Source organism: Pantherophis guttatus, chromosome 3 (assembly GCF_059756535.1).
Source record: "Pantherophis guttatus breed Tessera chromosome 3, ASM5975653v1, whole genome shotgun sequence".
Classification (NCBI taxonomy): domain Eukaryota; kingdom Metazoa; phylum Chordata; class Lepidosauria; order Squamata; family Colubridae; genus Pantherophis; species Pantherophis guttatus.
The window spans coordinates 209,416,794-209,429,161 of record NC_142065.1 but is presented as its reverse complement, the minus strand read 5'-3'; the positions used below and the strand labels follow the sequence as shown (position 1 = coordinate 209,429,161).

The 12,368-nt window shown below is 42.6% G+C and overlaps 1 protein-coding gene across 5 annotated transcripts in view; it reads left to right on the top strand.

Moving 5' to 3' along the window:
- Positions 1-7,336, top strand: part of TRAPPC9 (trafficking protein particle complex subunit 9) — a 330,633-nt gene extending 323,297 nt beyond the window's left edge. For all 5 annotated transcript variants that reach the window (XM_034436032.3, XM_034436031.3, XM_034436033.3 and 2 more), the window contains 2 exons: positions 5,473-5,696; positions 6,621-7,336. In XM_034436032.3, coding sequence (XP_034291923.1) covers positions 5,473-5,696; positions 6,621-6,800 — 404 coding nt within the window. In that variant the 3' untranslated portion in view covers positions 6,801-7,336. The remainder of the gene's footprint in view (positions 1-5,472; positions 5,697-6,620) is intronic.
- The last annotated feature ends 5,032 nt before the right edge of the window (positions 7,337-12,368 follow it).

Below are 12,368 nucleotides of genomic sequence, written 5' to 3'. Positions count from 1 at the left end.
ACACCCGGACTTTACTCTTTTGCAAACGAGAATGTTAAGTGAGCTCCACCGAGCGCCGTCAACCGTTTCTGGGTTAGCGAGGGACCCGAAACCGAAATAATTTCTTGGTTGAGGTGTGCAGCTGTGTCAAGGTAGTTTCCCCGTAATCGGCTGCCTCCCCCTCTGCAAACAGGGCTGATCGTTTGACAGAGCAAAGCTGCCTTTATACCTCTTGGATTGGTGCCAGGTTAGGTTTTGCGTTCAGGAAATAATTAATCTCTCTACGGCATACAAACCCTAAATCAATCGTAGACTAATTGGCTGTGGGAAAGATGAAATCAATTTCTCCGATCTGAAGTTTCTGTCTTGTGACCTTTTACATTTTAATTGGATGTGAGAATCGGGAGGCTTTTCACGGACACATAGAGAGGAGGTGTGGTACACCACCAGAGGAAAAGAGAAGAGTGTGAGTTTACCCTTCATTGGACTGTCCCATTGCAGATACAACGTAAGGACTGGAGACCACTGAACTATCTAAATTCTATATCTGATACCGGTATTAAGCCTTCTGCCATTATCAACTTTACTGTTAATGAAAAAGATAAAAATGTCAAGGCTTTGGAAAGAGTTCAGAGAAGAGCAGCAAAAATTATAACGAAAGTGCGTATAGTCAAGGCTATGGTTTTCCCTGTTGCAATGGATGGCTGTGAAAGTTGGACCATAAGGAAGGTTGAGTGCCAAAGAATGGAGGCCTTTGAACTATGGTGCTGGAGAAGACTCCTGCAAGTCCCTTGGACTGTAAGGCGATCAAACCGGTTAGTCCAAGAGGAGTTCAACCCTGACTGCTCTTTAGAAGGCCAGATCCTGAAGATGAAACTCAAATCCTTTGGCCACCTAATGAGAAGGAAGGACTCACAGGAGAAGAACCTAATGCTGGGAATGATTGAGGACAAAAGAAGAAGGGGACGACAGAGAATGAGGTGGCTGGATGGAGTCACTGAAGCAGTAGACGTGAGCTTAAATGGACTCCAGAGGATGGTAGAGGACAGGAAGGCCTGGAGGAACATTGTCCATGGGGTCATGATGGATCGGACACGACTTCGCAACTAACAACAACAAGAAGAAAAAGTTAAAACATACAAACAACAATTGCTGGAATTGGATATACTGTACCTAGTTTAGTAAAAAGAAGGACCACTGGTGACATGATAGCAGTCTTCCAATACTTCAAGGGCTTCCACCAGGAAGAGGGGGCCAACCTGTTTACCAAAGTACCTGTAGGCAGGACAAGAAACAATGGACGGAAACTAACCAAGAAGAAAAGCAATCTAGAAATAAGAAGAAAATTCCTACCCGTGAGAACAATTAACCAATGGAACAAATTGCCTACGGAAGTTGTTGGACAGCTATTTATCAGAAATAGTATAGGTCTCCTGCGAGAGCAGGGGGTTGGACTAGATGATCTCCAAGGTCCCTTCCAACTGTTATCCAGTTTTGGTCACCACACTATAAAAAAGATGTTGAGACTCTAGAAAAAGTGCCGATAAGAGTAACCAAGATGATTAGGGGACTGGAGGCTAAAACATATGATGAACGGTTGCAGGAACTAGGCATGGCTAGTCTAGTGAAGAGAAGAACCAGAGAAGACATGATAGCAGTCTTCCAATATTTGAGGGGCTGCCACAGAGAGGAAGGGGGTCCACCTATTTTCCAAAGTACCTGAAGGCCAGACAAGGAATAATGGATGGAAACTGATGAAGGAGAGATTCAACCCAGAAATAAGGAGAACTTTCCTGAGTTCTCCTTATTGTGAGAAGTTGTGGGAGCTCCATCACTGGAAGCTTTCAAGAAGAGACTGGACTGCCATCTGTCAGAAATGGTGTAGGGTCTCCTGCTTGGATAGGGCTAGGACTAGATTACCTACAAGGTCCAATTCTGTTAATCCGTTAAATCTGTTACTGTTAATTATGGGTAAAGTGCTGGATGAGCGGAATAAGAGACCTGATCCCAAACTTTGGACCGAAAAGATTGGAGAAATTAAAGAAAGCTTTTTCTTAGCACTAACCCAGCCATTGTAAGGGAATTACCAGGCTGAGCCCGATGGAGGGGTCAAGCACATCATAAGTCACGAGTCCCTGCGTGCCCGCAACAGATCTGTAAGTCCAGCTCTCCTTGATTGCTTTTCTTATCTCCCGTGCATTTCCCTTGACGGTTAGTTGGTCAGATTCTTGTAGAGCGCTTAAGCTTGCAATAAATCTTTATCCTCATTTGAACTGCCCGAATCTTCTGATTTCTCCGGCGTTTGACAGCCATCATGTGTTCTTTCCATCAGCCTATTCTCCTGGCGACATCCATATTTTCCTTGGAATGAGCTCAGTGTGTGATTGCTAATTACCCCTGCCTTGATTTGCCAAGAGAACCGGAAAATTTACTTTGCCGGAAATGTCTCGGCAGAGAAGCCCGAGATGTGTCGAACACATGCACAAAGGAACGCTTCATTTGTAGTCCTCTTCTTCATTCGTAAAGGTTTTCTATTCAACGGCCCTCTCTCTTTTTATTTCTGAAAAATGTACGACTGGCATGAATAGGAACGGAGGTTTTTTGGGTTTTTTTTGCCAAGCTGTGGTGAGATCTTTGGGGCGATTTGTCATACACAAACACAGGCAGCTGGGAGGGCTTGTGACAGTGACAAAATATTAGGTTTAGCTCAAATGGTTTCTACTGACAAAACTAAAAATAACAGAGAGGAGAGGTTGAAGCAAGAATGTGATGAAATAAATGAAGAAAGTTGACCCGGTTGATTTGAGGCTTGTTATTGCTAAATTAATCTACCCAAAATGAATGTTTCTGACCTTTTCACGGCTCTGTCAGTTGATGAGGATTTGAAGGTGTTAAGGATACCTAAACTCTTTTGTGTCATTCGGGAAGAGCTGATCATGATAATAATAATTTAAAAAAATGGGTATATATTTTAAAATGTTATCCCCGCTGGCAACACCTGTACATATTTTTTACTAATGAATACTATTTTGAATTAACTGCAGTTTTCTGCCTAATCAAGATTAAATCGATCATCCCGCCATTATTATCAGTTGCATTTCTGTCAGGCAGTGGATACGTGTTGTGATTTGTCGGTCAGTTTGTTTAGATTCCTACGGATTCTTCACCTGTTAAATGATACCAATTTAACAATAATGAAAGAGGAAAAAATACATTACAAATGCCTAGGTGAATTCAGATGTTTTCCGTTACGAAGAATTAATGAAAGATGTTGGTTTCTCGTTTAAAACCCATACCTCAATAAAAGTATAACTTCTTTTTTTTTTTTAATTGAAAAAGTTTTACAAATACAAATTTTCCCATTTCCCCCCCGCCTTTCCCTCCCTAACCCTCCCTAACCCTCCCCTCCCCCCATGACTTCCCCAGGATCAAATCCAAATCCAAATCATATTATATCATACTTTACCGCCCCTCTATTCTACCCCCTGTGTACTATACATTTCTACATGACATTCAACTATTCTACCCCCTATATACTATACATTCTTACACAACATTCAGCTAAAAGCTATCTGATACTTCCTAGTTTGATATTTATTCTGCACGTAATCTATCCATTTCTTCCACTCCCATGCATAAGTCTCCTGAGTCCGGTCTTTTAGGTATGCTGATACCTTCGCCATTTCTGCAAAACTGGCCATCTTCAAAGTCCATTCTTCAATAGTAGGCATAACATCCCTCTTCCAATATTGACCAATCAGTAACCTAGCTGCTGTCACCATATACAATATCAATTTTATTTCACCCAGTGAAAAGCCCTTAACTATACCCAATAAAAACAATTGAGGAGAGAATTGGATTTTTTTCTTCAAGACATTTTGCATAACCCACCAAATTTTTATCCAAAAAGCCTTCACTTTCTTACAAGTCCACCATATATGATAATATGTAGCATCTAAACAATCACATCTCCAACATTTTGGTTGAACATTAGGATAGTATAACTTCTTCATCCTAAAAAAATAGGGTATATTCCTATTCGAATATACCCTATTTTTTTAGGATGAAGAATGAACTAATATAAAAGTCAAAAGATAATATGTATGATTAACAATGGATAAGAGACTGTACATTTAAGTATGTTTATGAGAAATAAGAATAAAAATAAATTAACAAAAAAAAATAAAGTATAACTTCATACTAATAAAGATGTGGGGTGAAAATTGTAAACATGTTGTAAAATGCCAAACTTTTACCACTTTAGAGAAGATTCTAGTTATGGATGTTTATTATTATCAGGATCTTTTTAACAGATTGTCAGAAGGGTCCTTGTAGGTCATCTAGTCCAACCCCCTGCCCAAGCTGGAGACCCTACACCATTTCTGACAGATGACATGTCGTCCAGTCTCTTCTTGAAAGCTTCCAGTGATGAAGCTCCCACAATTTGTGAAGGCAAGGATTTCAAGCCTTAGTAAAAAGAAAACCCTTTCTTTTCTGACTAACAGGTTTTTAACCTCAACTGAATGGCCAACTTGCCACGGCTGACTCAAGTAGGGTTTTTCAGTACTGTTGTAACTTTGGTCACTAAATCGACTGTTGTAACTGGAGGACTACCTCTACTGTGGTATTCATTTCTGGTTGCAACTTGCTTCCTTTCAGTTTGCAAAAGGCATTACATTTAAAAGGCCTCCAGTTTTGGTAGCCACGATGTAAAAAAGATGTGGAGACTCTAGAAAGAGTGCAGAGAAGTGCAACAAAGATGATTAGGGGACTGGAGGCTAAAACATATGAAGAACGGTTGCAGAAACTGGGTATGTCTAGTTTAATGACGAGAAGGACTAGGGGAGACATGATAGCAGTCTTCCAATATCTCAGGGGTTGCCACAAAGAAGAGGGAGTCAAACTATTCTCCAAAGCACCTGAGGGCAGGACAAGAAGCAATGGGTGGAAACTAATCAAGGAGGAAAGCAATTTAGAACTAAGGAGAAATTTCCTGACGTGAGAACAATTAACCAGTGGAACAACTTGCCTCCAGAAGTTGCGAATTCTCAAACACTGGAAGTTTTTAAGAAGAGATTGGACAGCCATTTGTCTGGCATGGTGTAGGGTTTCCTGCCTAAGCAGGGGCCTAGAAAAGAAGACCTCCAAGGTCCCTTCCAACTCTGTTATTCTATTCTATTCTATTCTATTCTATTCTATTCTATTCTATTCTATTCTATTCTATTCTATTCTATTCTATTCTATTCTATTCTATTCTATTCTATTCTATTCTATTCCATTCCATTCCATTCCATTCCACTCCACTCCACTCCACTCCACTCCACTCCACTCCATTCCATTCCATTCCATTCCATTCCATTCCATTCCATTCCATTCCATTCTATTCTATTCTATTCTATTCTATTCTATTCTATTCTATTCTATTCTATTCTAGGATTTCACATTCTCGAAGCAAAACACATTCACCCCTCCATCTGTCTCTTTGTATTCCAGATGTGTTGGTGGAAGGAAAACCCTGTGACTCAGATATTGTAGCAGACTGCACCGTCGGGGATCCAGTGAAGCTCGAAGTGAAACTGACCAATTGGAGCAAGCACAACGTCGGACCCTTCTCCCTCACTGTGATCCCCTACCAAGATTATCAAAACGGCGTCCACAATTACGATCTCCAAGATGGCATCTCTTTTGTTGGCTCCAACACCTTTTATATTGACACAGTAAGTCCGTGCTGGATCTTATTTATTCTGTTAAAACGTTAAAGAAAGGAACGTCCAGTGGCGTTCTGTGATATTTTATTCAGCAATTTCTTTGAAAGGACTTTGGAATTCCTCACATTTCACCGTTTAAAAAAAGCATGGATTTGTTTGATTGCTTGCTTGCATACATTTTTTTAACTTTATCCTCCACTTTGTTTAACACCAGAATGTTTTACACCACCAATAAAAATAACAAAGTATAAAACAAAATCAATACGCCCTTTGTATAGGTAAAAGTAAAGGTTCCCCTTGCACATATGTGCTAGTCGTTCCCGACTCTAGGGGGCAGTGCTCATCTCCGTTTCAAAGCCAAAGAGCCAGCGCTGTCCAAAGACGTCTCCGTGGTCATGTGGCCAGCATGACTCAACGCCAAAGGCGCACGGAACGCTGGTCCCTATTTTTCTATTTGCATTTTTTACGTTCTTTTGAACTGCTAGGTTGGCAGAAGCTAGGACAAGTAACGGGAGCTCACTCCGTTATGCGGCAGTAGGGATTCGAACCTCTGAACTGCCAACCTTCTGATCGACAAGCTCAGCAACTTAGCCACTGAGCCACCGCGTCCCTGCCCCTGTGTGCTTATCTTTCCCATAGATAAAATGGGCTCCACTTAGCCTTCTACCAACTGGGTAAATTAATTGGGTCTCCTCCTTGACAAGCATGAGGAATTGTATGGCTGTGCTTTGTAGGATGGGATGCCTAGACTCCAGGACTGGCCCATGTTCCTCCCCAACCTCCTTACTGGCCGAATCTGCTGCCAGCTCTGCTGGGCCACAACACTAGGATGGAGAAACCGAACACACGCACGCACGTGCACAAACACACACATGATTCCTATATTTTGCATTGTCTGACTCTGCTCCCATTCTCCCATCCTTTTTCTTTCAGGTGAAGCCGACCGAAAACTCCATGTGTGTCGGGGCGCTTCTATTTCTCTGCACGGGAGACTTTTACCTGAACATCAAGTTTCACGAAGGCCACTCGAGCAAGGAGTTTCCCCCGTCCTGGTTATGCCTGCCCAGCGTTCACATCCGAGCGGTGCACTCCGTGATCCAGACCAAGTTGTAAATGTCAATGGTAGCGTAGCCTAAGTTCACCGCCTTGCTCAGCAAGGCTGGCTCTGGGTTCGCCTCTCTCTCTCTCTCTCTCTCTCTTTCTCTCTCTCTCTTGCTTTCTACTCCCAGGTTTTCTACATGCCTTGGAGAGACAGTGTTTAAGTACTACCTGCAAGTAGCCAACTGTACCCGGACAATCGCGTTTGCTCGTTTAAGAAGAGGCAACGTTAGATACCGAGGAACTGGATTTTCTTCATTCACAAAGGTTTACAGCAGGGGTCTCCAACCTTGGCCATTTTAAGTCTTGTGGACTTCAACTCCCAGAATTCCTCAGCCATTCTGGGAGTTGAAGTCCACAAGTCTTAAAGTGGCCAAGGTTGGAGACTCCTGGTTTACAGAGTGATCTCTCTTTTAGAAATACATTTCAATTATTAAGATATACGTAACACTGGACTGTATCCACTGATTTCTCAAAAATAATCCTCAAATTAATTGCATCCTTGCTTGTCTGTTTGGAAGATGTATATAAAGTTATAACGTAAGTCATGACCTGCACTTCTATTTTTTTTCTATTCTGTTCACTTGAGCTTTTCGTATTCTTTTAAACTTTTAAAAATCTTCTAAATCTCTCTCTCTATAAAAGCGAGAACCACTCACACATTAATCACGAAATCTCCAGAACCGTAAAGCCCACAAACTTGAAATTTGCCATGTATGTTCCTCTTGGCTTCTAGGTGCTCACTAAGAAAGGATTTTTCGAAATGACCATCTGAGCAATAGTATTTCCTATATTATTATTAAGACTCTCTGGTGCTAATTAGTTAGACATTCTACTCCCCCTCCCAACTTGAAAATAACTCTGGAGAGAATGGGATAGCATAGGGGAGGCTTCTGTGGGGCAAGCCTCAGGGAGAGAAGGGGCTAGAAAGCCTGAGGGAAAGAAGGGGATAGGATAGGAGATGTTTCTGTGGGGCCAGCCTGAGGGAGAGGAGAGGCTTCTATGGCGCAAGCCTCAGGGAGAGAAGGGGCTACAAAGCCTGAGGGAGAGAGGGGGATAGGATAGGAGATGTTTCTGTGGGGCCAGCCTGAAGGAGAGGAGGGGCTTCTATGGGGCAAGCCTCAGGGAGAGAAGGGGCTAGAAAGTCTGAGGGAGAGAAGGGGATAGGATGGGAGATATTTCTGTGGGGCAAGTCTGAGGGAGAGAAGGGGAGAGGATAGGGGAGGATTCAAGCTTGTAGTTTCGTAGTGAAGCATGGGGATCCAGCTACTTCTATATCAACTGTATAGGAGATGCAAGTTTTTTTTCCTACTCTGGCCAAGTTAGTTCAGCTCTCAGAATTGGATTTTACAGTTCTTGAAATCCCTTGATTTATTTATTTATTTATTTATTGGTTGTTTGTTTGTTTTGAAAAGAAGTCCAGATTTAAGACAGTTGTGTGGCAAAATATAATTCGGTAGGTCCAGCAAGATGTCAAATCTCTCTTTTAGCTTTGCCACTTTTGAACCTCTTGAGTTTGCAGCCTTTGAACACGTACCCAAGAGACCATTTTTTCGACTTTCCAGCTGAATTTCAGAAGCGCTTGGCACGGATAAGCCTTAGTTAAATAAAATGGTATAATTAAAAAAAAACAAAATGAGTGTGTGACAAGAAATGCAGAATGGATGGTCTGGAAGAAGACTATAGACAGAGCTTCAAATATGTGTATTCCTTCCCCTTTTTTCTGCTTCTTCAGCGGACAGCCAAGCAATCAACTGAAATATCGTATTTTTTGCTCCATAAGACGCACTTTTTTGTCTCCCAAAAGTGGGGGGGAAATGTCTGTGCGTCTTATGGAGCAAATATTGTCGAAGCCCCACCCGCCCTTCAGCCCCCACCCTTCAGTTTTTTGCCTCCGTGCATCCCGTCTTCAGTCTTTCACGGAGGGCGAAAATGGGTTGCATGGAAGCCGAAAATGGGGCATGCGGAGGCTGAAAACGAGACGCAAAGAGGCCGAAAACAGGATGCCCAGACGCCGAAAACGGGAGTGCGTCTTATGGTCAGGTGCGTCTTATGGAGCAAAAAATACGGTAGTTTGCTTTTGATTTAGGCAATGACGTTTGCCCGCCGGGAATGCACAGATGGAAGTTAGAAGGAGTGGCTGGCCAAGGAAATGAATTTCAAATAATTACAGCCCATTTCAGCTCCCTTTAGCTGCTATCGGTTAGCCTTGCTACAAACTGTCATTTGCAAAATCCTTTGTGGGATCATGGTTTGCCCCATGGATTGTTAGAGGAGTGATTATCATTCGTTTTGCAGACAGTTCACACCAGCCAACAGCTGCTTTTAACCAAAAGATTTTAACTCCGAAACCCCTTTTTCTAATGGCTCCTTTCAAAGAACACAAAGCATCCATTTCTTACAAAGTTGCTTCCATCCAACGCAAAAAAAACCCTCCACAAAAGGGATTCATTCTTGATGTTCCCTTTTCCTTTGGCTGAAGACATCGTTTAATTTTTGTTTTGTTTTTATTTTTATTTTTGCAAAGAAATCAATATTGTATTTCGACGGCTAATGGGATCATATGCTAAATTTGCACTGGCTTCTAAGGGTGTTGATTTAGGCCTGAATTATTATTATTTTTTTTTAAAAAGTACAGAAGTCAATCTGTGGCAATAGAGGGGGAAAAAAATCAAGATTAAAGGCTAGCAGTCATTCGCATGAATGATGCTTACTTAAGGGATATCTTTCTCCCGCCTTTCTTTGCTTAGTGCAAATTTGCTTCGTATCATCCAATATTAAATAGCTGTCGGTCTCGGGAACCCACAGAGCAGAAATCCTGATTCTGCATTCTCCTTGGCGAAGAGGATATTATATTATGCACCTTCCCTCCCCTTTTAGCAAGAGATGCTTATCCTGTTATTTCACTTGGCTGACACGCAGGCTTCCCTTTGTGAGAATCGGGGTTCACAAAGGCCTTTGGGACGTGCCCCCATTTAAATTCTCCCGGGATACGAAGCTTTTGCTTCAATCTGTAATCTCTATTTTGATTACATGTAGCGTTTTTTTTAATAAGAAAAATCAGCCTGCATTCCATTTTCACACAGGTGGGGGGGGGGAAATCTGCATTTCACTTTATTTCTTCTCTCGCCCAGCTGAACATTCTAGTTGTACTGATTATCTGATAACGGAGGCATTCAACTCCCTTTTATAAAATCCCTGGATTTCTTCTACCCAGGTCTTAAAAGACCCAGGTAAGACCTCTTTAATAATAAATATCGCTCCTCGCAGAGTGACCTTCCCAAGTGGCTCCATTTTAGGAACATAGCCTCTCCATGTCCTCTTCCTCACTTGAATGATTATCTGGTTTGGCATTTTCCCGCTGCACCAAATCCAAAGAAGAGACACAGCATCGGTTCGAGAATCCTCAAAAATGATAAGTTTCTATTTAGAGGTAAATTTCCTAACGGAGTAATAATGATTTCACTGAGGTGTGTTTATGTGTCTTGGCACATTCACATGGAAGTACCCTGTTTCCCCGAAAATAAGACCTCCCCGGATAATAAGCCCAATCGGGCTTTTGAGCGCTAAAATAAGCCTCCCCCCTCCAAAAATAAGCCCTCCCAAAAATACTTAAACACATGCGCAGCTGGCCCCCGCCATTTCCTCTGGTTAGGGTTAGGGAGACAGAGCTGGAAATCAGGTAAGATGGCAAGAGGAGCCCCGTCTTGCTCCATGCGCCCCAAAATAATAAGACCTCCTCGAAACTAAGGCCAAACGCTTATTTTGGGGTCCAAAAAAATATAAGACAGGATCTTATTTTGGGGAAAACACAGTATATTCCACAGAAAGTTGTAAGGCCACCTCTTGTGTTATTGCCTTACCTTTTACAAGTTAAAGTCTTCATATTAGAATTCCACTGGAGTTTCTTGCAGGCAGTGCACTAAAAAGATAACATCTCGGTTGTATGTATGTGTAAGTTATTCTCTTTAATGCTTCCTCTCCCAGAAAATGTGGTTGATTTCATTATCTCCTAATGTGGTATGTAATGGGTCAGCTTTCGCTTGTAAATCTGAGGTGACACCATTAAATGAGTTAAGCCCTTCCTTGTTTTAAAATCTGTTACAAATTCAGGACAGAATTCGGCCTGTTCTGGGTGTGCTTGTGGCAAATTGAAACCATAAATTATTTGAACTTGTCAAATAAATAGCTTTCAAGGCTTTTCTTATCCAACTGCTGGCTGTCTTTATTTTCGTTGGGATATTTTTTTTAAATCATTTCTAATTATACGTTCCCTTAGTAGCAGATAGAATCTGGAACAGAAAGGAAGCCTTTCAGATTCTCTCTCCATCAGGTAATATAATATAAACTTGTTACCCCAAAAAAGTACAAGGTTTCTCGAAATAAAATGTGAGTCAACGAACCCTCCCTAGAGAACGTATCTGCAGCTGTGCTCTGCCATCTTGAATTTAAAATTGTGTCAGAGGCACAATCAAGCACAGATCCATTGGGAGGCTCAAATCCGTGATTTTTCTCCCCGCATCTGAAATTAAGGAATGGGTATAATTTATCAGCTGTCGCAAAGGATTAACATTTGCCAATCACACCATCTCTAAGACCTAGTTTTGTCTCTTGGATCTCAGTCCTTCCAAGCTTTTATCTTGGTGGGAGAGAATTCCCAAGACGCTTGAAACATTGGTGCAAAATAGGGTGATTGAGATGCAGTCCCAGATTGAAAAGATCTGGGCTAACAGTCAATTACTCTGTTTCCCCGAAAATAAGACCTATCCCCAAAATAAGACCTAGCATGTTTTTACGAATGTGCCTAATATAAGCCCTACGCCAGTGGTGGGATTCAAATAATTGAACAACCGGTTCTCTGCCCTAATGATTTCTTCCAACATCCAGTTCACCAAACTGCTCAGAAAGTTAACAACCGGTTCTCCCGAACTAGTGCGAACTGGCTGAATCCCACCACTGTCCTACCCTCAAAATAAACCCTACTTAAGACCCTACGCAGCCACCCACCTGCCCATTCCATCTGGTTCTTCGCGGTGCTGTGGCCACGAGGCAAGGCAGAGGGGTGGTAGAGCCACCCTCTGTCCCCTCCACCGGCTTATCTTAGGGCCCATGTAGCCAGTCCATCCATGCCCTGACACTTGCCTTGCGGCTGCAATACTAGCAGCCATGCGCAGCAGGAGTCCACATCACTATTGGCCGACTTCTTTGCTTGCTCACAGCCACAATGGAGCAGGAGGCTGAGTGGTGTGTTTATGCCATGGCCCTGAGGTGAAGCAGTTGTCGGGGCATGGATGGCCTGGCTGCGGGGCCCTGAGGTAAGCCAGTGCAGGGCGTGTGGGGGAGCTCCACCCCCTTGCCTTGTGTCAACAGCACTACGCAGCCTCCACCATGAGCAAGCCGAAGAAGTGGGCCTCCTGTACATGGGGGGAAAATAAGACACCCCCCAAATAAGCCCTAGTGTGTTCTGCCCCAGCTACGGGTCCCAAGAAGTGTAGCACACACACACAGCTCCAAAAACTCCGTTTAATACAAACAGACCCCTTTCAAAATGCAGGCTTTAACCACAAATGTCCTTATCAGCCT